General features: G+C 43.7%; 1 protein-coding gene across 2 annotated transcripts in view; it reads right to left on the reverse strand.

Moving 5' to 3' along the window:
• Positions 1–27,750, reverse strand: part of MAPKAP1 (MAPK associated protein 1) — a 176,781-nt gene that overhangs the window by 123,082 nt on the left and 25,949 nt on the right. For both annotated transcript variants that reach the window (XM_040442681.1, XM_040442680.1), the window contains exons 3-4: positions 15,845–15,934; positions 12,903–13,051 (exon numbers count right to left, since the gene is read on the reverse strand). In XM_040442681.1, coding sequence (XP_040298615.1) covers positions 12,903–13,051; positions 15,845–15,934 — 239 coding nt within the window. The remainder of the gene's footprint in view (positions 1–12,902; positions 13,052–15,844; positions 15,935–27,750) is intronic.

A 27,750-nucleotide genomic window follows, 5' to 3' on the forward strand; every position in this document is an offset into this window, starting at 1 on the left:
AATTTCACTTGTATTCTTCAAATTTGAAGGGAGGGGGCTTTCTAAAAATTGATATACTGTAAATATGGCTCCTGGGCTCTAAAGCTGGACCATATCTAAAACTAAAGTTAAGTGAATCTGGAATGGAAGACAATATGATGTGTATAGCAACCCAACGTCGTTATAGAAGACTATTGAGCATATGTCACGGATCAGGGAGTGTGGACCCACTGTGCCAACTAACCTATTTGGCTTTGGGCTAAACCCTTAGGCTAAGTTCACACGAACGTGTGTGATCCGTGGCCGTATTGCGGCCCGCAAATCGCGGGCCGCAATACACAGCCTCAGTTCCGTGTGAATTCCGCATCACGGATGCGGACCCATTCACTTCAATGGGTCCGCAAATCCGGAATCGCGGAACGGCCGCACGGGACGGGACCCCTCGGAAGCACTACGGAGTGCCTCCGTGGGGTTACGTCCCGTACTTCCGTTCCGCAAAAAGATAGAACAAGTCCTATCTTTTAGCGGAACGGCCGGATCGCGGACCCATTAAAGTGAATGGGTCCGCGATCCGATGCGGCAGACCTACGGTCGGCGATCGTGCATTGCGGCCCGCTATTTGCGGGCCGCAGCACAGGCACGGGTCACACACGTTCGTGTGAACTCGGCCTTAGGGTGTTATTCCAGTGCTTTCCTGGTATTCACACTTTAGCCCTTGTACAGGGATCTGGCTTTCGCTGCAGGGAAGCAACTGGACTGCTGCTTCCTGGGATAGTCCTGGCTGACTCTCACACCAGAAGCTCAGGATACAGAAAATGCATCAAAAACACAGGAAAACCGCAGGTATAGTCTGAACAATTACAGACTTGAAGGCAGGTTTCTGAGATCCAGACAGCACACTTGAAGGGTAGATGGTGGGAGACACAAGACAAACAGGCCGACAGGGTGATAGTGTACATACAGATGAGGCAGAGACACTGGATACTTTGCAGAAACAAACACAGAACTGAAATTGGAAGTGCTGGGCAGGTACAAGCCGGAGCACAAACAGGAACAAACCTAGGATAAACGCAGGTAAATTGCAAAAGCACAAGACTATCAAAACACCTTTGCTGGTCACCAGGGAACCTGAAGCTCAGGCAACCTTCAGCTGAAGAGGGTGCCTAAAGCTCGCACTTAGGCCGAAGATGGGCGTGCTCGCCTGCTCTAAGGAGACGGAGGCTGAAGCACACGGCAAAAGCTTGGTGAGGAGCACAGGAGAGAGCAGGGCAGCAGCGGACATAGACAACTGACCTAACAGCATGTTTTAATACAACATGGCTGATCCTTAGCCGCTGCTTATGGATGGGAAACATACATACATGCCTATAGAAATAGAACTAATCCCTAGAGGAATGACCTGCTTCTCTCTAACAATCAGGGGAAACATTGTGCATTAATATCCTGGGATCCGATGTGTTAATTTGTGTAACTTTTTTTTTTCCTCTCCACCGTGACAATATGTCATTAATTTGTTCGTGGGCCGTGCTTGCTCTGGAGCGCTGACAGACTCAAATGTTGGGTTTCTTTATCCTGATCGTTCTTTTTCAGCACGCCCCAGCCTGCTGCTTTCCTATGGACTGCTGTTAATTTGTAATGAACTGGCATTCAGGAGGGCGCCTTGATTTTTAATTCCGACTGTGTCAGATTCTTCAGGAAAATTACAAGTTTCTCTCGTTGCAATTACTGCCAAGCTCCACTGATGAGAGGTTTACGAAAACTGCGCCTTTGTCAAGCAGGCTGGATGTAATCGCCTGAAACGGGTTTATCTCGACAGAAAAACAGAATGCGGGGTTTTTCTCCTTTATTTAAAAGGCATCTCTTAACCCTTGGAAACTTACGAGCCCCCCTCCTTCCCTGTAAAAATCGCAATTTTGCTGTCAGCTTAATTAGTGAGCACTGTAGAATAAGAGTGGTAAATAGCTTGACATTAGCATAACATGCCACAAATACTGTAATGTGGAAAATAGAAAGAGCTGCCGAACAAAGAAGGTGCAGCTCAAAGGGCTCTGAACCCTATAGTCATAACTGCTAGACTACTCCCTCTTACCACAATGCATTCAATCATAAAATTATTGAGGTTCATTGATATCGAAGAAATAACTGTTAGCGCCCACAGCTCCCAAGAGGGGGAAAAAAGCAACACAACGTTAGTAGAGAACATGCAAAAGATAGACCTTTCACCCAGATGCTCCAGATCTAGGACCAAGTCAGGATTAAGATTAGATCTTTGTGTTGGTGGGCTAGTGGCTCTAAAAGAAACAAACACTCTCTATATCTAGAGAGGTGGACCTGAGGGTTGTACTGTACGTATATCGCCACGCAAATTAAATGAGGAAACATAAGGAATAGGCCTCGTTCACATCTCCATCAAGGAGATCCAGCAGGGGCTGTTCCGGAAGAGACTAACCTGGCGGATTTCGGCGGATCCAGCATTGCCGGGTTCTCTAGTCTAGGCTTGATCTTTGTGTTGGTGGGCTAGTGGCACTGAAATAAACTCTCTCTATATCAAGAGAGGTGGACCTTAGGGTTAGGACTATTGTATGTATATCTCGTGCAAATTAAATGAGGAAACATAAGGATTAGGCCTCGTTCACATCTCAGTCGAGCAGATCCTGCACAAATGGCGGTTGTCAGCTGGACAAAAAAACGTTGCATGCCGGAAAGCAGCTGGATCCCCACCGGACCTTAATACAGTTAATGGGGATCTGGCGGTGAACTAGAGAATCCGGCGAAATCCAAAAATATACCAGCCTCAGCACTCCAACTTGGGGCTTTTGTAGGGTGCTTGTCCTATTCTGGTCCTAATCCACCTAAGGACCTCGTAACTTGTAAGATGTAGAGAAACAACTTTGCTCAGCGCTCCAATTGCAATTAATCAATCAATCATTTCTTTATACTCCAGCAGAAGGCAGTGCATTAGGCTGGATTCACACGATCCGTGTGATACCGGCCTGGATTTCTTCTGAGTGCAGGAGCGCACAGCGTCATTAATTGCTATGAAGCCGTGTGCTTCCTGCTGCCGCCGCAGTACAGTAATACACTGGTATAGATCATACCAGTGCACTACTGTACTGTGGCGGCAGCTGCAGGAAGCGCACGGCGTCATAGCAACCAATGATGCCGTGCGCTCCTGCACTCAGAAGAAATCCAGGCCGGTATCACACGGACCGTGTTCCACGGACGTGTGAATCCAGCCTTAAACAGGGGCAGGGAAGGGGTAATGTCAAGATCTTTGGTAGCGAATGGGTTAATGTCAGGATTCCTGTGTAAAAGGGCAATGGAGGAGTTAATGTCAGGAGCCCTGGTGGGCTAGTGCAGTGAAAGGCTTAATTTTAAAGGGATTGTCTCAGCAAGTGGCAGTTATCATGTAGAGAAGGTTAATACAAGCCACTTACTAATGTATTGTGATTGTCCATATTGCTTCCTTTCACCACATTATACACTGCTCATTTCCATGGTTACGACCACCCTGCAATCCAGCAGCGGTGGTCGTGCTTGCTTACTATAGGAAAAAGCACCAGCCTATGTGCACTCCCACGGCCACGGCCACCAGAGATGCCGGCACTTTTTCCTATCGTTTCAGCAGCGTGTGACTAGAAGCCTAATGGTTACCACCAGCTTACCCAAGAGGTTACTACATTTTGTTTTGGGTCCCTAAAAATACATGAAATGATCCTCTTGCACCATCCAAGTTCTTGCAATTAGAACAAATCAACTTAAAAAATACGGATGACGTCCGTGTGCATTCCGTACTTTGCGGAACGGAACAGCTGGCCCCTAATAAAACAGTCCTATCCTTGTCCGTAATGCGAACAATAATAGGACATGTTCTATTTTTTCGCGGAACGGAAATACGGACATACGGAAATGGAATGCACACGGAGTACCTTTCGTTTTTGTGGGGGGGGGGGGGTTTGCAGACCCATTAGTTCCGCATACGGTCTGCAAAAAAAACTAATAAAAAAACGGAGCGAACACAGAAAAGAAAATACGTTTGTGTGCATGAGCCCTAGAAGCCAGAGATCACTGTAGGGTACAGCTTCGGCAATACCCTAGTGCTGCTCAGGCAAAAGACGCCGCCGGTCAATCTTCACTACGCAGAAGATGACAAGTGTTCCGAAATGGTCCCCCCCCCCCCCCCCCTTCCCTATATCTTCGGAAGCAGCGAGCTCCATCTGGCAGTTTTTCACTCGATGACAGAGCAGCATGGTTCATTTTTTTTCTTCCGACTGAACCATCTTCTCGTCGTCATTGCCAATATTTAAAAGTGCAATAAAGAATTATTAGCTGCGTTAATGTAATATCCAGGTAACACCTTACACATATTTTATTGGTATATTTTTTTTTTTTAAGGGGTGGGGGGTGACGGAAAATGATTCTTAATTTTCCCGTTGTCCTGCTCTATTAGAGCTCATTATAATTCCTCTTGTTATAAGAGCTTCTTAAAACCATTACCTGCAGGGAAGTTAAAGACAGAACTATTAAAAGGTTACTTTAATGTGAATAATAGCCTCCCCGATATACTCCAGTTAATTACTATTGGAAACTGGTTCTATTTTAATTTAGGGCCGAGCGTGTAATGAAGGATATGCTGGGCTAGCAATAATGACAACAAAAAAAAAAAAATTATTCATGGTCAACAGACCCATTACCGCTGTCTCCTTTTAAAGAGATAATATCCTTCCCTGGTTCCGCATAACTGCGTTCCGCAATCAAAAATGACTTTTTTTTTTTTCCCTCGCCATTCCTCCTCGTGTCTGTCAAAAAAGGAAGGAACTGATTGATATCTCAGGCTTTCGGATTGTACAAATTGATTTCCAATGGCACGACGAACGGCTGTTCGGAAATAGTTAGTACGTCAAAGGGACAAGACGCCATATAGGGCTGCAGTGGGTATGAGATCGGCTTTTTAATACGCAGTTTGCTTTTTAATGAGCTCTAATATCCCCGTTAAAAAAAATAAAAAAATTGGCAAAAATTGACGTACGCCCATTACTTCAATTCATACTTTTAAAGTCTTAACCCGCGAATGAATGGTAATATACTTGTCCGTCGGCGGCGATTTATATGGTCCTCTCTTTTACGCGTTTTCCATAAGAGTCAGAGCCCCCGAGTTCGGGCTGCGCACGTCGGCAGCAATTAAGAGGTTAATAAAGAAGAATTTCTCGAGGGTAATTGTGCAGAACGTTAACGGCCGCTGGTAGAATACATAATAATGAAGATTAGGAGTATTTGGGTCAGAAATGGCAGATTTTCCGCAGTTTTTACAGCTCGAATCAATCTGCATTTTTCACCTTTCCACTGATGCGATGCTATGCTACATCGCTTTGAATTTGGAATTTTATGGTTTTTGAAAGCGCTACAGGAAAAATGACCAATTAAAGTTGAATACTGCAGCTCATAAATAAAGCGGCTGGCGGTTTTATCCGGGGATGTATAGGTAAAAAAAAAAAAAAAAGGAGGCTGCGTGGCCTTATCGGAGAGAGACGCGTTCCCAGCAGCAAACCTGACTGGGTATAACTGGATAATTATCAGCCGGGTCATCTGGATCAACACTGGTTTTTAAGGGATGTCATGTCTTCATAAAAAGTATATTCTCCCGCTCTGGGGTTTTTAAAGGGGTTGGGCAGTGGCTTAGAGTGGTTCCCTGGGAGCATCCCTCGGACAGATTGTTTCGTTAAAGGGGTCCTCTCACTTCAGCAAATGGCATTTATCATGTGGAGAAAGTGAATACAAGGCACTTACTATCTTTTGCGGAACGGAGGCGCTGAACTGAAGTTTCCTATAAAGCGCTTCCGTGTCCGTGTTTCGGCACCGCAAAAGACAGGACATATCCTATCTTTTGCCGTATCTTACAGATCGCGGACCTATTCAAGTCAATGTGTACGCATCCACACCGCAGAGTGCACACGGCTGGTGCTCGTGCGTTACTGACTCCTATTTGCAGAGTCCTTACGTTCGTCTGAATGAGCCCTTAAATACTGCTCATTTCCAGGGGTTACGACCACCCTGCAATCCAGCAGTGGTGGTCGCGCTTGCACACTATAGTAAAAAAAAAAAAAAGCTCCGGTCTCTCTGGTGTGCAAGTACGACCACCACTGATGCATTGCAGGGTGGTCGCAACCCCTGGATACGAGCAGAGTATAATGTGATGGAAAAATGAGTCAAGCCAGCAAAGGAAGCAATATGGACAATTACAATACATTAGTAAGTGCCTTGTATTAAATTTACATTCTACATGCTAAATGCCATTTGCTGAAGTGAGACAACCCCTTTAATACCTACCAGTTCACCATGCCGCCATCCCACGCTGCAGGCTCTTCCGCTCGGGTTCTGACCAGACATGTGCTTATTTTCCTGCTCAGCTGCATTTATTACAATGCAGCAGAACAGAACCCGCAACCTGTGAGAGTGCAGCCGGAACAGCAGCATTGGCGACACATTAAAGGGGTTTTCGGAGATTTTTTTTAACTGATGACCTATCCTCGGGTCATTAGTATCTAATAAGAGTATTTTTCAGAATGCCTTCATAACCCCTTTAATTGATGAATTATCTTCAAGATAGGTCCTCAATATCAGACTGGCGGGAGTCCGACTCCTGGCACCCGCGCCGATCAGCTGTCTGAAGGGATCGTGGCGCTCGTGCACACGCTGTTTCCCCTTCAAAGTTGTCCTGCGCGCCATCTTCTGTACAGCACAGTGTAAGTACAACTGCTCGTCCCATTCACTCGACCCGATTCTCACAAGAACAGCACAATTATCTTTCAGGGCATCTACCCTACATGGCGGTATGCTTACACTGGGGGTGACAGGCTCCCTTTTAAAAAAAAAAAAAACTAAACAGTTCCCTCATTATAATATAATGTAGAAAAGATGAATCCTAAGGTAGCCCGGTAAAACGATAGGGTTAATCATTAGCGTCTGGTAAGGATACGATCGTGTAATAAATTAAAACGAGGAACATCAATGGGAAAGACTTAGTAAATCTGAACAGCTTTGACAGGTAAGAAACTGCTGATGTGTGGAGTCGGAGAAGCGCTGTTACTGCAGATTGTGCCGGGGTTGTCAATCACCGCTCCTGCCACTCACACCGAGTAACCAGCCGACACTGCAATCTGCCGTGCACAGAGACAACATGGAGCATAGAGCGGCTAAAGAGCTTTCTCCTTAAAGGGGTTGTCTGGGAATACCATACCTTCCAGCCGTCCCAGATCCTATGGGACAGTCCCGGATTTTAGTGGCTGTCCCGCGGTCCCTGAATGGGTGAGGTATGTCCCACTCTCAGGCAGCTGTCTCTGCATCCACAGTATGCCTGGAATGATTAAGTAGGGAGCTCCCCGCTTCACCATTCCTCCCCCAGTGGTCGCTCCACACTGCTGGGCAGGGCAGGCCGGGAGTCAACTGTGCTCCTCCTCCTCCTCCTCCTCCATAAACCAGAGGAGCCGATGTGCATCCTGACTGCTGCTGCTGGGGAGTGGAGATCATCGGAGGAACTAGGCGAGTATGTACGGTTTGTTATTTTCACTTCCTGTGAAGAGGCTACATACCTGGGCAGAACTACTGTGAGGGGGCACATATCAGGGCACAACTACTGTGAGGGGTATATATCTGGCAAAACTACTGTGAGGGGGCACATATCAGGGCAAAACTACTGTGAGGGGGCACATATCAGGGCAAAACTACTGTGAGGGGAATATATCTGGCATAACTACTGTGAGGGGGGGGCACATAGCTGAGCATAACTACTGTGACGGGCATATATCTGGCATAACTACTGTGAGGGAGCACATACCTGAGCATAACTACTGTGAGGGGGCACATATCGGGGCAAAAGTACTATGAGGAGCATATATCTGGCATAACTACTGTGAAGGGGGCACATATCTGGCCCTCACTACTATAAAGGGGGCACATGTTGGCATGACTATGGTGAAGGGGTCCAGAGAGGACAAGACCAAGCATGCATGTAGCTCGTTGCTTTGTAGACGATGGGTGTTGTGGTAAAAGCTTAGCATTTCACATCTCCCATAAACTACAATGGACAGAGCTGCATGCATAGAAGGCACCTCTAAATTATATACTCCTTTCTGGAGAGTCAAAAAAAGGGGTCAAAGTACTCAATTCTCCTGCTATATGGGGGATGCAGAGATGGCATAGTGCACCATTAGTACCCGCCCATCTGTGCTCCTAAACATTATGCCATCCCTCATCTTTCCAATCCGCAAATTGTCCACCCCTGTTTTAGATCTTCGCTTCCACAACACCTCTATCCATGGGACACTCATTATATGCCTTGTTCACACAGTCAGTGTTCGGTCAGTGATTTATATCAGTGATTTTGAGCCAAAACTATGTCTGTGTAGGCTCCGATCCTGGTCAAACACTGATGTGTGAATAAGGCCTTAAATGAGTGTTTATGAGGTCAGGAGATCAGAGATAAGGCTTCACATGAGCTGTCAGCTGACGGAACTCAGGAAGCACGGTCTGCAAATAGATAGATTTTTAACCCCCATGTATCACAAAAAAATAAAGAACATTTTTAATAAAGACCAACTGAAAAAAAATATTTCATCAGCTGATCGGTGGTGTGCTGGGAGTTGGACACCCACTAATCACATATTGATAACCTATTTTGAGAAAGGTCATCCACATTTTAAGCCCTGGAAAACCCCTTAAAATTTGGCATATTTTACTCCAGATCCAAATCCTGTCCATTCAACTCAATTTACCAAAAGGTGGACTCCAACCAAGTTGTAGAAACATCTCTAAGGCGATCGAAATGGGAGGCCCCCCCAAGGATAAATGTCAAGTGTCATATCAAAGGGTCTGAAAGTCCATACAAAATTTTTGTCTTTCCTTTTGAAATAAATTGGTAGAAATTTAAAAAATTCGGTTTTCCCTTTCTTATTATGGAATATAAGGTGCAGATTGATGGGGTGAAATGTAAATTTCTTTTATTTTAGCACAAGGCCACAGCATAACAAAATGTGAAAAGGTGAAAGGGTCTGAAGACTTTCCAAATGCATTGTATGCCAGCTCTGGCCCTGACATTTGGCCTGAATGATAAAAATTGCTCATCTTGCCTGCCCAGAACACCGGGCGAACAGACGTAAGTGCAATCAAATGTAAAGAAAGTTAGGCTACTTTCACACGAGCGTTCGGAGCGGATCCGTCTGATGTTTCATCAGACGGATCCGCTCCGATAATGCAGACGTTCGCATCCGTTCAGAACGGATGCGTCTGCATTAAAACTTAGAAAATTTTCTAAGTGTGAAAGTTGTCTGAGCGGATCCGTCCAGACTTTACATTGTAAGTCAATGGGGAACGGATCCGCTTGAAGATTGAGCCATATGGTGTAAGCAGCGTTCAGGTGTCCGCTCACTGAGCGGAGCGGAGGCTGAACGCTGGCAGGCGGATGCATTCTCAGTGGATCCGCCTCCACTGAGAATGCATTGGGGCCGGACGGATGCGTTCAGGGCCGCTCGTGAGCCCCTTCAAACGGTGCGCACGAGCGGACACCCGAACGCTAGTGTGAAAGCAGCCTTAAGTGTACAAATGTATCGTCACTACCAGTGAGTTCAGGGACCCCCAGGGCAATTCTGCACCTTGGACTTTCAAACAACTTGCCCCATGGTTTTGATCCAGAGGGTCCAGGTTTCCAACAGGTAGCCATTAGGTGACCTGCGTACATCTGAAACCTTCCACTACGTGTACGTTATAACTGCGGCATACTAGTGATAAGAACAGATACTAGACTTAGGGTACTTTCACACTTGCGTTATTCTTTTCCGGCATAGAGTTCCGTCCTAGGGGCTCAATACCGGAAAAGAACTGATCAGTCACATTCTGAATGGAGAGCATTCCGTTCAGGATGCATCAGGATGTCTTCAGTTCAGTCTTTTTGACTGTTCACGACGGAGATAATACTGGAGCATTCTACGGTTTTCTCTCCGGCCAAAAATCCGGAACACTTGCCAGAATGCCAGCATTTTTTTCCATAAGAATGTATTAGTGCATCTAATGGCCGGGAGCATCCAATGGCCGGGAGCATCCAATGGCCGGGAGCATCCAATGGGCAAGCTGGCTTCAATTTAAGAATGGGTTGTCTTGTTGAGACAAATGGCCAAGAAAGGCTTGCAGTGGGACAAAAGTGGGAGAAATTCCCAGGACAGACAAAATCCCATTTGCTTTCATTTAGCATGCAGCTAATTTATTAGGCAAATTCACAGTGATAACATTTTCCCAGTGGCCCCAATCACCCCCCACCCCCCTTGCATATCTAGAGTCCTCTCTAAAGTGATCATCAAGGTTTTTAGAAGGGCCTGTCACTTATTATAAATTTAATGAAGAATATGGGATGGGGGCACAATAGCCACAAAGAGCAGTCGAGACCGCAGCGTTAATAGCGATGTCTCGTTCACGTCTTTTAAATGGCTCTGCGTATCCCTAATTATCTGAATGGTGCTCAATGTAAGAGCAGCAGGCAAAAAATGGTATTTAAGGACTGCACATCCCAAAATGCTGCTAAAAGCCATTAACCAGCGAGTGTTAATTGGAGCCATATTCATATTCATTTGCTCTCCGGGCCCTGATAAAATATTTCCCAAGGTGCACTTTAAAAGGAGTCTTAATTTAAGGAACTGCTACAATCAACACTTATGAAAATTAACAGCTGAGTAATTAGCGCTCATGAATTATGCCACAGACCACGCTCACGGGGAGGTTTGAGCTGATCCACCGGCTGGGTCTGCCGAGGGTCCCCTGAAACATGGGACGGGGTTAACCCTTCGCATTCCAGCAGTCGCAGGCAGGAAAAGGTAGGTCCCGGGGATCATTAGATCTGTCACGATGGGTCATTAGCTACAAAAGACTTCTAAATGTATTTAACCCTGTAAGTGTGGAAAATGTAATCCATCAGATGTCCTGCAGGTTTATCTCAGATCATAGCTAAACATGCGAAGAGGGTAACGATTATATCCCAGCTACATGCAAAAATATCAAACAGGTCATTTAAGTGCAGGGTGAGACCACACGTGACCAAGCCACAGACCAATGGTGACTAATGGCTGCATGATTTGGCCATCGTCCACCGCAAAGAGCCTGGCTTGGCTGCATGCATCCAACAAGACCGGGTGGTCTCGCCCTTATAAAGAAAACCCGGCTGTGTTTAAACCCACTAAATGGGTTGCAATGTTGATTTAGCACCCTCCCCAGAGTAGTGGCTTCCCCGACCACCAGCTGCGCGGGAAACATCAGTCCGCTTCAATTCAAGTGAATAGGCCTAGCTGTAGTTTGCTTCCCAGTCAGTGGCCCAAGTACCGCTGTGCACGAAAAAGCTTGAAACAGGGGTCAGCAACCTCCCACATTCCAGCTGTGATGAAATGACATCTCCTAAAATGCACACCGCCAGCGGTCCTCGTCTTAGAGAATGATGCAGAGCTAAATAAGTGCTGCAGCCCCTTCCTTTTCAGGATCTGTGGGGGATACCAGAGGTCAGGACCCCTGATCTACCATGAAGTGACAGCATATCCTGGCAATAGAAATGCCCCCCTTAAATCTGTTCTCAGTGATTTTTCTATTGATGAGATATCATCAGGATAGGTCATCAATATCAGATCAGCGGGGGTCCGACACCCGACACTCCCGCGATCAGCTGTATGAGGAGACGGCACGCACAGATGGGAGACGACATATGCGCTCGACGCGCGCCGTCTCCACATACAGCTGATCGGCGGTGGTGCCGGGTGTGGGACCCCTGCTGATCTGATATCGATGACCTAGAAAATCATCACTAGAAAATGCCCAGACAACCCTTTTAATGCAATGCATTTGGAAAGTCTTCAAACTATTTAAGCTTTATTACATTTTGTTATATTGCACCCATGTGCTAAAATAAAAAAAATCTTCAATTTCCCCCAACAATCTGCACTCAATACCCCATAATAAAAAATAAAAAATGAATTTTAGAAATGTTTGCTTTGACACTTGAAATTTAGCTCTGGACATGATTTGGAAAGACCCAGTCCTGTCTTTATAAGGTCTCACAGGGGACAATGCATATCAGAGCAAAAACCAAGCTAGGAGGAGGAGGCAAGAACTGCCTGTACAGCTCAGAGACAGGATTGTGTGGAGGCACAGGTCTGGAGAAGAGGACTAAAATGTTCTACTGCACTGAAAGTTCCCAAGAAGCCCAGTGGACTCCATAATTCTTAAATGAATTAAGTGTGGGGCAACCAGGACTCTTCCTAGAGCTGGCTGCCCCACCACACTAATCAGGGGAAAAGGGTTACAATAAGAGAGGTGACCAAGAATCCAATAGTCCAGGGAGACTGGTGAGAGTTGAGGGAAAGCTGAATGGAGCAAAGTACACAGATATTCTTAATGAAAACCTGATCCAGGAGAGGTAATACAGGAGCGGCTTAGGGAAAACTCTGGGAATGTCCTTGAGTGGCCCAGCCAGAGCCCTGACTTGAATTCAATCAAACATCTCTGGAGAGACCTGAAAATGGCCGTCCACCGATGGTCCCCATCCAACCTGACAGAGCTTGAGAGGATCTGCTGAGAAGAATCCAGATGTGCAAACCTTGAGGCATCATACCTAAGAAGACTGGAGGTTCTGATAGCAAGGGAAGCACAGCCAACTATGCAACTCCTTCCATCAAAAACACTAGACCCCAAGCAGACACAATGGTAATGTGAACAAATCCTAAAAAACTGTTCTGATGCCCACTCTCTAAAATATATTAACCCCCTATTCATTTCAATGGAGAGTGCAGCCTGGACCACAACTGTCCCCTTACAAAGATCGTGGGAATAGCTGCACATCAAGGGATAAGAATTTTTGAAGAACAGTTTGGAGCAAAGACCAATATGTCCCTCACCTTGCCATCAAACTTGGAGTATTCATTGAAGGGATTGTTCAGCTGTAATGGGCACTGCTCCAAGCGCACGGACAATATGGACGGCTTCCCGCTATGTGGTGATTTTTCCCGGACGTTTTTCTTTTCAAACAATGAACTCAATTCCTCAGCTGTAAAAAAAATTAAATAAAAACAGTAATGACCATGAAGCTCCTTCTTTTGAAACATTATCGAAATACAACGGCATGAATAGCAATTCCGCAAATACAAATACATCGTCCAGGCTTGGCAGCAGACCCCCAATATTGCTCAGGTTCGCAGTGCCAATTCTTCTGTAATGTTATCTGAAGTGGCAGATTCTGAGATGACCAGTAACAATGACTGTAGCCAAGGCCGACATGTGCCCGCGGGTGACAGTGTGCCGCCTATCTATGCCACACACAGCTGGACAGGCATAGAGCAGGTCTATACAGAGTCCCATGGGAACAGACCAGTGGGACATGGCGTCTGTCCATTGCTACTGCCGGCCCTGACTGTAGTGTCTATAAGGTACATTCACACGACCATATGTCGAAACGCAGATCTGCAAAATACGGATACCGTCTGGGTGACGTCCACAGTTTTTGCGGACCCATTGACTTCAACGGGTTCGTGGTCCGCATTTACAGCCTTGATTAAGACATGTTCTATCTTTTGCAGAACAGACTGTCTTCTGTATGCTTTCCACAAAAGATAGAACATGTCCTAACCTTGGCCACAAATGCGGACCATGGACCCATTGGAGTCAATAGGTCAGCAAAACAAAAAAATAATAAAAAAAACAGATATAAGATGGACACAAAATACATATGGTTGTGTGCATGAGGCCTTAGAGGACATTTTGGTAACAATCCAGACACAAGGGCGCTCAGGTGCTTTAAAGTGAAACTCTATCTATCCAACATTAAATACTTTGGGGGACATTTATTAAGGCCGGCGTTTTAGACGCCAGTCTTAAAAAAGCCCTAAGCTGGCGGTAGTTTTGCCGAAGTTATGTAGAGGTGCCGGCCAGTACATAACTTCAGCGGATCCACAGTTGCCTCTAAATGTAAGACCGCTTCCTTGCTATCTTACATTTAGACCATTTTCTATGCCTAAAACTTCTTCTCCGCCCATTTTTTTTAGACCTGGCATGAGCAGGGAAAAGTCGTAGATTGCTGCGCAAACTGCGCCAGAAATACGCCTAATATAGACATATTTCTGTTTAATAAATGACCCCCTTTATGTTAGCTGAGGGCTGTGATGGCGAACCTCCGGCACTCCAGCTGTGGTAAAACTATGACTCCCAAGATGTACACTTGCTCGGCTGTTCTCAGAACTCCATAGAAATGAATGGAGCATGCTGGGAGTCGTAGTTTCACCACAGCTGGAGTGCTGGAGGTTTGCCATCACTGGCTTGGGGTATGTTACTGAGCAAGGATATGAAGTTGGCCATACAAGCTAGGTAAAAAAAAAAAAAAAACAGCTAATCTACCACTGGATCCCACTCCGCACTTTTCCTGAAAACATCAAATAAAGGGCTTTTTTTTTACACTAATCAGTAATTAACGTGAATCTCATCAGGTATCAGCCACACAAGTCAAAGTGAGCTTCTGAAGGCGCCCATACATATTCAATAGCCGATTGTCCAGCCGACAGCGATCTCTCCCCACTTCCCCATACACACACATGGTCAGCTCCACTAAACGTGTATGCGCATTCAATGTGGAGAGAGGAGCAAAAAAAACGGACATCATCTGTCAGGGGTGAGTCTAAAGCTAGGTACACATTAGGTCTACATTTAGTCTATGGTACACTTTAGGAGGACATCAAGTCATTCGCTTTCATCCATCAGGTTGTTGTATCCAGCCATTGCTTTCTCGCACGCATTTATGGGACAGGCGAGTGGCGCACAATATGGCCGATTCACATTTCATACAGTAGAACTCACTCGGACTGGACGGCAACTCTGCCCAGTGATATTGTGATGACTAGGCAGAAACTGTACTATGAGAATACACTGGATGTACTCTTTATGTGATTATTATTATTTCTATATCACTTATTTTTATTAATTTATATATTTAGTAAATGATTATTATTTAGCTACTTATATTATTTATTTTATATGACCATTATTTTATTTACCGTATATTATTATATTGTATTAATTTATATATTATTGAGTAAATGATTACCATTTAGCTACTTACATTATTGTATTATATTATTTTTATTATTTATATTATGCATCATTATTAGATTACTTTATTACGTATTTTTTATTTTTCTACTATAATTTATCACAGCTTGTATTAGAACGTTTGCAATATTATTTATATGATTATTTTATTATAAAATTTTACTTATATTTACACTTGCCATTTTATTATTATTATTAATCATAACACATTTATTACTATTTATATTCTTTATTATTATTCTTATATAAATTTATTATTTTGTAAATTATAATTTTACCGTACATTCTTTATTTTAATAATTGACTATTATTTATCATAAGATTTTACTTATATTCTTTATTATATAATCCTTTTATTACTTGATAAATAATATATTAATTTACTAAATTTTTTATATTATTTTCAGTCGAAGTTATTATTTTTGATACGATTATTAGTTCATTGGCTCTTTAAGTGATCCTCTAACACAGTGATGCCCAATCTGCGGCCCTCCAGCTGTTGTAAAACTACAACTCCCACAATGCCCTGCTGTAGACTGATAGCTGTACGTTGTCCAGGCATGCCGGGAGTTGTAGTTTTGCAACAGCTGGAGGGCCGCAGGTTGGGCATCCCGGCTCTAACAGATATAGAGCTTACAGTTCTGGGCTGGCTGCTTCTCATGGGCTGTGCTCGTCCCATCACCATGTTTTTAGCCGTCACTTCTGTGGATCGGGCCTCTACGATGACATAAGAAGACGTTACCTGAGTGGCTCGTGTTGCGATCCTTCCACTGTACGTTCTTGCACTTGATCTGATTCTGCCTCTCCTTCCGAAGACGCTCCAGTTTCTGAGCTGAGAACCAAAACCAGGAACGAAAAAGACAAAATCACTTTGTCAATGAAACTTTCCAGGGAAGAGAGATCACAATTAATTCCAATTTCATGAATATTTCATGATGCATCTATAGAAGGATGGTGAAGAGGGGACGGAGAGGAGGTGGGGAGGGGGGGGACATTTCGGAGAGGCAGAGGAGAAGGCATAAAATTTTTAAAGCTGACACAAAGTTCAGAAAATACCAACAAAAACAGGAAAATGGCCGTGATTTATAATTGAAATTAGGGGACATAAAACATTAATACGGACCATAAAGATAGTATTAACATAGAAGGGAATCGTAAAATGTGAAAACTTGCGTGATTAATAGGACAGTTCGTTATATAAATCATTAATAACGGTCTTAAAGGAATTTTAATGTACAAATGAAGTCCCGTGAACGTTACAGAGTGTGCATAAAATTACAGATATGAATTACGTGCCCCCGTTTCAAAAAATTAAAGATAAATGAACTCGGGCTCAACTATTAAAGTTTCAAATGTAAAATCCTTTATCTGAAAAAAATCAGGAAAAATTATAAAATGTCAGGGCTATATAAATTAGCAGCATTTTTCTATGGGAGGACGGAGCGGTTTATAGGTAATAAAGGAGGTGATTTGTATCCGCAGCAACATTAGTCAAATGTGTAGGGGAAGCCAGATACCAAGGAAGATATTTTTTATTTTACAGGCTTTTTGCTTTTTTTTTTTTTTTTTGGCCTTAAAGATGCAGGACGTAATAATAATAATAATGATGCATTGCATGAAATTAAGAGGTTTCAACCCTAAAAACAAACCCTGGACGGACAGTGGTGATCGCAGCACTTCACGTGGCAAAGGGGGTGAAACAGACAATTAATCATCCTATATTAAACCGCGTTAGATTTATAGGAAAATAGAAAATGCCCAAAACTGTAATCAATATCATTTTGTACAGTCATAAATATATAAATATAAACTATAATAAGTAGAAAACCTGCCACTGATTTAAAGGCCTTTTTTCAGCACCTGGATCTGAATACTGCATATAATTAAAAACGTAGCGTAGTCAATGGGTTATTCAATAAAGTGTAACTGTATAGCGCCACCTGTTTGTCCCAGTCCACCTTAGTAAAATCGATGAGGTGGTCGCACATGCTCAGTTCCATCCTTCCAAATGACACAAGCCATGTCTACTGTTAGAAATTAGGGATGAGCGAACTTCTGTTTTAGAAGTTCGGGTTTTCCGGTTAGCGCAGAATTGCGTTACGGATCCTGTGACCACAGACCATAAGTTATGGTCCGTAACGCAACTCTGCGGTAACCAGAACCCAAACTTTTAAAACAGAAGTTCGCTCATCCCTATTAGAAACTATGACAGTCATAGGGAGCCAGCCGCAGCAGAAAGGACACGCTTCTTAGCTGTGATAGGGAGAGAACTACAAAATAAAAAAGACATTCCCCCTGAGAAAGGATACTCCCCCTGAGCTGCAGCAGAAAGGATACTCCCCCTGAGCTGCAGCAGAAAGGATACTCCCCCTGAGCTGCAGCAGAAAGGATACTCCCCCTGAGCTGCAGCAGAAAGGATACTCCCCCTGAGCTGCAGCAGAAAGGATACTCCCCCTGAGCTGCAGCAGAAAGGATACTCCCCCTGAGCTGCAGCAGAAAGGATATTCCCCCTGAGCTGCAGCAGAAAGAATACTCCCCCTGAGCTGCAGCAGAAAGGATACTCCCCCTGAGCTGCAGCAGAAAGGATACTCCCCCTGAGCTGCAGCAGAAAGGATATTCCCCCTGAGCTGCAGCAGAAAGAATACTCCCCCTGAGCTGCAGCAGAAAGGATACTCCCCCTGAGCTGCAGCAGAAAGGATACTCCCCCTGAGCTACAGCAGAAAGGATATTCCCCCTGAGCTGCAGCAGAAAGAATACTCCCCCTGAGCTGCAGCAGAAAGGATACTCCCCCTGAGCTGCAGCAGAAAGGATACTCCCCCTGAGCTGCAGCAGAAAGAATACTCCCCCTGAGCTGCAGCAGAAAGAATACTCCCCCTGAGCTGCAGCAGAAAGGATACTCCCCCTGAACTGCAGCAGAAAGGATACTCCCCCTGAGCTGCAGCAGAAAGGATACTTACCCTGAGCTGCAGCAGAAAGGATACTTACCCTGAGCTGCAGCAGAAAGGATACTAAGGCCTCTTTCACACTACCGTATGGCTATTTCAGTGTTTTGCGGTCCGTTTTTCACGGATCCGTTGTTCGTTTTGTTTCCGTTGTGTTTCCTTTTCCGTTCCGTTTTTCCGTTCCGTTTTTCCGTATGGCATATACAGTATACAGTAATTACATAGAAAAAATTGGGCTGGGCATAACATTTCAATAGATGGTTCAGAAAAAAACGGAATGGATACGGAAGACATACGGATGCATTTCCGTATGTGTTCCGTTTTTTTTGCGGACCCATTGACTTGAATGGAGCCACGGAACGTGATTTGCGGGCAATAATAGGACATGTTCTATCTTTCAACGGAATGGAAAAACGGAAATACGGAAACGGAATGCATACGGAGTACATTCAGTTTTTTTTGCGGACCCATTGAAATGAATGGTTCCGTATACGGACCGTATACAGACCACAAAAAACGGCCCGTAAAACGGAAAAAAAATACGGTAGTGTGAAAGAGGCCTTACCCTGAGCTGCAGCAGAAAGGATACTCCCCCTGAGCTGCAGCAGAAAGGATACTCCCCCTGAGCTGCCAGCTTCAAATAAATCTGGCATAGCAAATGGATCAATGAAGGTGGAGATCTCTGGACCCATGTGAGGTGCAGGGCTGGTTCTAGCTTTGTCAGAAAGAGATTGTCATGTACTATATGTTGTCTGATTTTCATTTTTTTCCAGTAATTATGGATTTTTGTAAATACCTATAAAACTTATTTAAAAAATAAATAAACATTTCTAAAGCATCTTTTCTTAGAGCGGTGTTATTCCTCCTGGAAACATATGCATGACCCGACCTTGAATTGATTTGCATTGTTACCAGGATGTGCTCCTACACAGCCCGGCGGCGTCAGCAGTGACTGGACACCGTCATAACGTGAAAAATGCACCCCAGAAAAACAGCAACGCCGTACTGTAAGTGTATTCATTGCCAGGAGTTGTAACAGAGAGACAGCATAATGCAGAGTTTAACCCCTTAGGGACCGGGCTCATTTTCACCTTAAGGACTTGGCCATTTTTTGCAAATCTGACCAGCGTCACTTTATGTGGTGATAACTTTAAAACGCTTTGACTTAGGCTACTTTCACACCTGCGTTTAGGTGCGGATCCGTCTGGTATCTGCACAGACGGATCCGCACCTATAATGCAAACGCTTAGATCCGTTCAGAACGGATCCGTTTGCATTACCATGAAAAAAATAATAATAATGCAAATGGATCCGTTTTGACTTACATTGAAAGTCAATGGGGGACGGATCCGTTTTCAATTGCACCATACTGTGTCAGTAAAAACGGATCCGTTCCCATTGACTTACATTGTAAGTCAGGACGGATCCGTTTGGCTCAGTTTCGTCAGACGGACATCAAAACGCTGCAAGCAGCTGCCTCCAGAGCGGAATGGAGGCTGAACGAAACCAAACTGATGCATTCTGAACGGATCCTTATCCATTCAGAATGCATTTGGGCTGCACTGATCCGTTTGGGCCGCTTGTGAGAGCCTTGAAACGGATCTCACAGGACCCAGAAACACCAGTGTGAAAGTAGCCTAATCCAGGCCATTCTGAGAATGTTTTTTCGTCACATATTGTACTTCATGACACTGGTAAAATGGAGTCAAAAAAATCTTTTTTATTTATAAAAAAATACCAAATTTACTTAAAATTTGGAAAAATTTGCAAATTTGCAAATTTCAATTTCTCTACTTCTATAATACATAGTAATACCTCCAAAAATAGTTATTACTTTATATTCCCCATATGTCTACTTCATGTTTGGATCATTTTGGGGATGTTACAAGGCTTAGAAGTTTAGAAGCAAATCTTGAAATTTTACAAAACCCACTTTTTAAAGGACCAGTTCAGGTCTGATGTCACTTTGTGAGGCTTACATAATAGAAACCACCCAAAAATGACCCCATTATGGAAACTACACCCCTCAAGGTATTCAAAACTGATTTTACAAACTTTGTTAACCCTTTAGGTGTTCCACAAGAGTTGTTGGCAAATGAGGATGAAAATTCAGAATTTCAATTTTTGGGCAAATTTTCAATTTTTATCCATTTTTCCAGTAACAAAGCAAGGGTTAAAAGCCAAACAAAACTCAATATTTAATGCCCTGATTCTGTAGTTTATAGAAACACCCCATATGTGGTCGTAAACTACTGTACAGGCACACGGCAGGGCGCAGAAGGAAAGAAACACCATATGGTTTCTGGAAGGCAGATTTTGCTGGATTGGTTTTTAGACACCATGTCCCAATTGAACCCCCCGTGATGCACCCCTAAGGTAGAAATTCCATAAAAGTGACCCCATTTTGGAAACTACGGGATAAGGTGGCAGTTTTGTTGGTTCTATTTTAGGGTACATATGATTTTTGGTTGCTCTATATTACACTTTCTGCGAGGCAAAGTAACAAAAATAGAAATTCTGAAATTTCATCTTCATTTGCCATTAACTCTTGAGAAACACTTAAAGGGATTCTGTCACCTCTCATAACACAAATTCGGATTTTAAACCAGTCATGCTCCACAGCTTACCTTGAATCGGCTGTGCTGTTATATATTGTAATCTGTCCAGTAGTTTTGCAGAAAAACGACTTTTATAATTATGCAAATTAACCCTGAAGGTGCCCAGAGGGGCGTTATGTTCCCCTTTGTGTGCCCAGTAATGCCCCTCTTACAGTGCCCAAAACGCCTTCCTCCAGAATCCCTAACCGACCACAGCGTCTCATCCCTCTCCTCCCCCTCCCTGACGGCCAAGCGAAGTCTCGCGCAGACGCAGTACCCACTGACGGCTGCGCCAGTGCGATTTGCTGGAGACTGAGGGAAGAGCGAGCATCGGACATCACTGGGCTCGGCGCATGCCCAGTGACGACGATGAAGCTCCTGCCCTCAGTCTCCAGCAAATCGCACTGGCGCAGCCCTCAGTGGGTACTGCGTCTGCGCGAGACTTCGCTCGGCCGTCAGGGAGGGGGAGGAGAGGGATGAGACGCTGTGGGCGGTTAGGGATTCTGGAGGAAGGCGTTTTGGGCACTGTAAGACGGGCGTTACTGGGCACACAAAGGGGAACATAACGCCCCTCTGGGCACCTTCAGGGTTAATTTGCATAATTATAAAAGTCGTTTTTCTGCAAAACTACTGGACAGATTACAATATATAACAGCACAGCCGATTCAAGGTAAGCTGTGGAGCATGACTGGTTTAAAATCCGAATTTGGGTTATGAGAGGTGACAGAATCCCTTTAAAGGTTTAACAAAGTTAGTAAAATCAGTTATGAATACCTTGAGGGGTGCAGTTTCTTAAATGGGGTCACTTTTTGGAGTTTCTACTCTAGGGTGCATCAGGGGGGCTTCAAATGGGACATGGTGTCAAAAAAACAGTCCAGCAAAAACTGCCTTCCAAAAACCATATGGCGTTCCTTTCCTTCTGCGCCCTGTCGTGTGCCCGTATAGCAGTTTAAGACCACATATGGGGCATTTCTGTAAACTACAGAATCAGGGCAATAAATATTGAGTTTTGTTTGGCTGTTAAACCTTGCTTTGTTAAGGGAAAAAATGGATTAAAATGGGAAATTTGCCAAAAAATAGCTGTTTTGGCACCGGTTTTATTTTTTATTATTTACAACGATCATCTGACAGGTTAGATCATGTGCTATTTTTATAGAGCAGGTTTTTACGGACGCGGCGATACCTAATATGTATACCTTTTTTCTATTTTATTTAGGTTTTACACGATAATATCATTTTTGAAACAAAAAAGAAATAATCCTGTTTTAGTGTCTCCATAGTGTGAGAGCCATAGTTTTTTCAGTTTTTAGGCGATTGTCTCAGTTTGGGTATCATTTTTGCGAGATGAGATGACGGTTAGATTGGCACTATTTTGGGGTGCATATGACTTTTTGATCGCTTGCTATTACACACTTTTTGTGATGTAAGGCAGCGGTCCCCAAAGGCCGGGCCGTGGCCCAGGACCGGGCCGTGGAGGATTGTTAGCCGGGCCGCAGCGATCAGGGCAGTCTTCAACTCTGTACTAATGAAGCGCTTCCATTATGGAAGCGCTTCATTAGTACAGAAGGACCAGGGAGCGGTGAAGGATCTGTACTCACCGCTTCCTGGTCCTCGGCTCGGCTATCGGCTGTGCAGGTCTGCGCACAGCGTGAGGTCGCTCTGTGACCTCACGCTGTGCGCCGCTATACACAGCCAGCCGACAGCAGAATGAAGAGGATCGCGATGGTGACCAGGAGCAGGAGAGGTAAGTGTTTTTTTTTGTTTTTTTTATTTGCACTGGGGGCTGATGGCTGACCTGGGGGACATGGGGCTGACATGAGGGACATGGGGCTGACATGAGGGGCTAATGGGGGGCTTATGGCTGACATGAGGGGCTAATGGGGGCTTATGGCTGACATGAGGGGCTAATGGGGGGCTTATGGCTGACATGAGGGGCTAATGGGGGTCTTATGGCTGACATGAGGGGCTAATGGGGGGCTTATGGCTGACATGAGGGGCTAATGGGGGGGCTTATGGCTGACATGAGGGGCTAATGGGGGGCTTATGGCTGACATGAGGGGCTAATGGGGGGCTTATGGCTGACATGAGGGGCTAATGGGGGGCTTATGGCTGACATGAGGGGCTAATGGGGGGCTTATGGCTGACATGAGGGGCTAATGGGGGGCTTATGGCTGACATGAGGGGCTAATGGGGTGCTTATGGTTGACATGAGGGGCTAATGGGGGGCTTATGGCTGACATTGGGGGGCTTATGGCTGACATTGGGGGCAGACAGATGGCTAAAGGTTTGGGGGTTGATCTGAGCCATTGGGGGTCTGATCTGAGGTCTGATTAACATTGGGGGTCTGATTGCTGGTCTGACCTGAGGTGTAATGAAAAATATTTTTTTCTTATTGTTCTCCTCTAAAACTAGGTGCATCTTATAGGGCGAAAAATACGGTACAGTGCAGCAGAGACCCGTGCCCGACCATAGTCAGTTTATATAGTCATTATATAGTGTTATATATTTTAATATGCACCTTGTGTTTTGTTATGCGAGTGAGTCAGCCCCGCCCACCCCCTAAGCCCCGTCCCAGAACCCCCGCCCCCTTCCCCCCCCACCCGGTCCCTGGGAAAATTGTCTTGCATGAAACCGGTCCTTGGTGCAAAAAAGGTTGGGGACCACTGATGTAAGGTAACAAAAACAATAGATTTTTTGACAACGTTTTTATTACATTTTTTTTTACAGTGTTCACCTGAGGGGTTATGTCATATGATATTATTATAGAGCCGGCCGTTACGGACGTGGCGATACCTAATATGTATACTTTCTTTTACGTTTTACACAATATAATTTTTGAAACAAAAAAAAACATGTTTTAGTGTCTCCATAGTCTGAGAGCCATAGTTTTTTTTATTTTTTTGGCGATTGTCTTATGTAGGGTATCATTTTTTGCGGGATGAGGTGACAGATTGGCACCATTGTGGGGGGCATACGCCTTTTTGATCGCATGGTGTTGCACTTTTAGTGACATAAGGTGACAAAACAAATGTTTTTTTTAGCACAGTTTTTATTTTATTTTTTTGACAGTGTTCACAGAGGGGTTATGTCATATGATATTTTTATAGAGCTGGTCGTTACGGACGTGGCGATACCTAATATGTACACTTTTTTATTTTTTTTAAGTTTTACACAATAATATCATTTTTAAAACAAAAAAAAAAATCATGTTTTAGTGTCTCCATAGTCTGAGAATCATATTTTTTTCAGTTTTTGGGCGATTGTCTTAGGTAGGGTATCATTTTTGTGGGATGAGATGACGTTTGATTGGCCCTATTTTGGGGGGCATACGACTTTGATCGCTTGCTATTACACTTTTTGTGATGTTAGGTGACAAAAAATGGCTTTTTTGACACCGTTTTTATTTTAATTTTTTTACGGTATTCACCTCAAGGTTTAGGTCATGTGGTATTTTTATATAGCAGGTTCTTACGAACGCGGCGATACCTAATATGTCTACGTTTAACATAAAAAAGCATTTTTGAAACAAAAGAATCATGTTTTAGTCTGAGAGCCATAGTTTTTTTATTTTTTGGGCCATTGTCTCATGTAGGGGCAAATTTTTTGCTGGATGAGGTGACTTTGATTGGTACTATTTTGGCGTACATATGACTTTTTTGATCACTTTTATTACCTTTTTTTGGAAGTAAGGTGGGCTAAATTTCAATTTCATCATAGTTTATTTTTTTTTTTTTATGGCGTTCACCGTGCGGTGAAAGTAACATGACCGTTTTATAGATCAGGTCGTTACGGACGCGGTGATATCAAACATGTCTAGGGAATATTTTATTTTTTTAATCAGTGATAAATGTGTTTATTTTATTTTGACTTTTTTTTTCACTTTTTTTGACCCCGACCCACTTTGTTCTTGAAGATCCAGTGGGTCTGATGTCTGTATAATACAATGCAGTACGCTATATAGTGTACTGTACTGTATATTCACTTTACTTAGTCTGATCAGAAGTCAGCCATTTATTAAGTGTAACTGCCATTCTATTTTTATTTGTGTAATGTATAGGGGCAGTGATGTTAAACATTTTTGTAATATACTTAAATTACTGAAATTGCAAATTTCTATTAGAAAAATAGCTCTAAAGTGGCCCATTTTGAGCCTTAGCAACGCTCCTCTGTCTTCTGTTTACATAACAGTGGAGACTTGCTAAAGCTATAAGCACACAACAGTGAAAAAAAAGTCAGTTAAAAACAGACACACTGTCAGTTTTTCATGGCCATTTTGCATCAGTGTGTACATCCATTTTCTGTCCGTGTGTCCGTTTTGCATCAGTTTTTCATGTCCCTTAAAAACAGACATGAAAAATGGATGAATTTAATTGGCAGTTATTTCTAGACCCACCCCTCTGAGAACACCCACAGGATGGTAGGCCCCCAGCTAAAATAATGTCCCCCATGTAGGCCCCCAGCTAAATAAATGTCCCCCACAGTGTATATAATTTTTTTTATAGTGCCCCAGCTTTAATAATGCCCCCATGTAAGTCCCCAGCTAAATAAATGTCCCCCATGGTGTATATAATCTTTTTAACTGCCCCTAGCTTTGATAATGCCCCCAATGTAGTGCCCCATCTTAAATAATGTCCCCCATAGTGTGTGTTTTCTTTGTTAGATTTTTTATTAGGGCCCCCAGCTTTATAATGTCCCCCATGGTTTATATAATGCCCCCATAAAGTCCCACAGCCCAAAAAAAACACCTCACCTTATCCACTTGCTCGCGCTGCAGCAGTCTCTTCTCTCTTCCCAGAACGATGACGTCACTGCGCGCTCCCTCGTGGTTACGTCACCACGCAGATCGCAGGTCCTTCAACAGGTTCTGCTCAATGAAGAGAGAAGAGACTGCCGCTCCGCAAGTGGATGAGGTAATTTTTATTTATTTTTTTAACCCCTAAATGGCCCATGTACCCGTTTTTAATGGCCGTTAGACGGGTGCACTCCTGTCAATCGGCCGTTAAAAAGGGTCCCTATTCACTGGCAGTTAAAAGAACGGCCATGTGAATAGCCCCATAGACTTTCACTGGTGCTAAAAATGGCCGTGTGACGGCTGTTACTTGTCGTGTGCATGTAGCAGGGCTCCAGACAAAAAAAAATATCAAGGAGCCATTGGCTCCTAACCTGAAAAATTTAGTCACCAAACTTAAAATACATATAAATTACGGTATAATAATAAAAAAAACACACGTCTTGCCTAGGGTTGTCACGATACCAAAATTTAAACTCGGTTTCGATACCATAAAAAAAGTATTGCGATACTCAATACCACGTGAAAAAAATAAAAACACCAAAAAAAGCTGCGTGCATTTCAGATTTTATGGAACGTCTGGACCATGATAGAACAGTCCTAATCTAATTTTTGTCGGGGCAAGGTGACAAAAAAATGGCAAATTGCACGTTTTTTTTTTTTCCTGTGATGGCGTTGACCACATAGGAGATATTTTTAAATATTTTAATAGTTCACACTTTTTCAGCGTGGCGATATGTCATTTTTTATTTTATTGTTTATATATTTTATATGTAAAAGTGGGCAAGGGGGTGATTTAAACTTAATATTTTAATCCTTTCTTTTGGCAAAATGGGTCAAAAGAAGGACTTGACAGGCTCAGAAAAGTCAAAAATAGTGAGATATCTTGCAGAGGGATGCAGCACTCTTAAAATTGCAAAGCTTCTGAAGCGTGATCATCGAACAATCAAGCGTTTCATTCAAAATAGTCAACAGGGTCGCAAGAAGCGTGTGGAAAAACCAAGGCGCAAAATAACTGCCCATGAACTGAGAAAAGTCAAGCGTGCAGCTGCCAAGATGCCACTTGCCACCAGTTTGGCCATATTTCAGAGCTGCAACATCACTGGAGTGCCCAAAAGCACAAGGTGTGCAATACTCAGAGACATGGCCAAGGTAAGAAAGGCTGAAAGACGACCACCACTGAACAAGACACACAAGCTGAAACGTCAAGACTGGGCCAAGAAATATCTCAAGACTGATTTTTCTAAGGTTTTATGGACTGATGAAATGAGAGTGAGTCTTGATGGGCCAGATGGATGGGCCCGTGGCTGGATTGGTAAAGGGCAGAGAGCTCCAGTCCGACTCAGACCCCAGCAAGGTGGAGGTGGAGTACTGGTTTGGGCTGGTATCATCAAAGATGAGCTCGTGGGGCCTTTTCGGGTTGAGGATGGAGTCAAGCTCAACTCCCAGTCCTACTGCCAGTTTCTGGAAGACACCTTCTTCAAGCAGTGGTACAGGAAGAAGTCTGCATCCTTCAAGAAAAACATGATTTTCATGCAGGACAATGCTCCATCACACGCGTCCAAGTACTCCACAGCGTGGCTGGCAAGAAAGGGTATAAAATAAGAAAATCTAATGACATGGCCTCCTTGTTCACCTGATCTGAACCCCATTGAGAACCTGTGGTCCATCATCAAATGTGAGATTTACAAGGAGGGAAAACAGTACACCTCTCTGAACAGTGTCTGGGAGGCTGTGGTTGCTGCTGCACGCAATGTTGATGGTGAACAGATCAAAACACTGACAGAATCCATGGATGGCAGGCTTTTGAGTGTCCTTGCAAAGAAAGGTGGCTATATTGGTCACTGATTTGTTTTTGTTTTGTTTTTGAATGTCAGAAATGTATATTTGTAAATGTTGAGATGTTATATTGGTTTCACTGGTAAAAATAAATAATTGAAATGGGTATATATTTGTTTTTTGTTAAGTTGCCTAATAATTATGCACAGTAATAGTCACCTGCACACACAGATATCCCCCTAAAATAGCTAAAACTAAAAACAAACTAAAAACTACTTCCAAAAATATTCAGCTTTGATATTAATGAGTTTTTTGGGTTCATTGAGAACATGGTTGTTGTTCAATAATAAAATTAATCCTCAAAAATACAACTTGCCTAATAATTCGGCACTCCCTGTACATTATTCAAATAAAAATAGAATGGCAGTTACACTTTAAAGGAATTGCCTCAAACAGACTGGTGGCATACCACCATTGAAACAACACCTTTAAAGAGCATCTGTCAGCAGTTTTGTACCTATGACACTGGCTCGCATATTAC

Source organism: Bufo bufo, chromosome 8, assembly GCF_905171765.1.
Source record: "Bufo bufo chromosome 8, aBufBuf1.1, whole genome shotgun sequence".
NCBI lineage: Eukaryota > Metazoa > Chordata > Amphibia > Anura > Bufonidae > Bufo > Bufo bufo.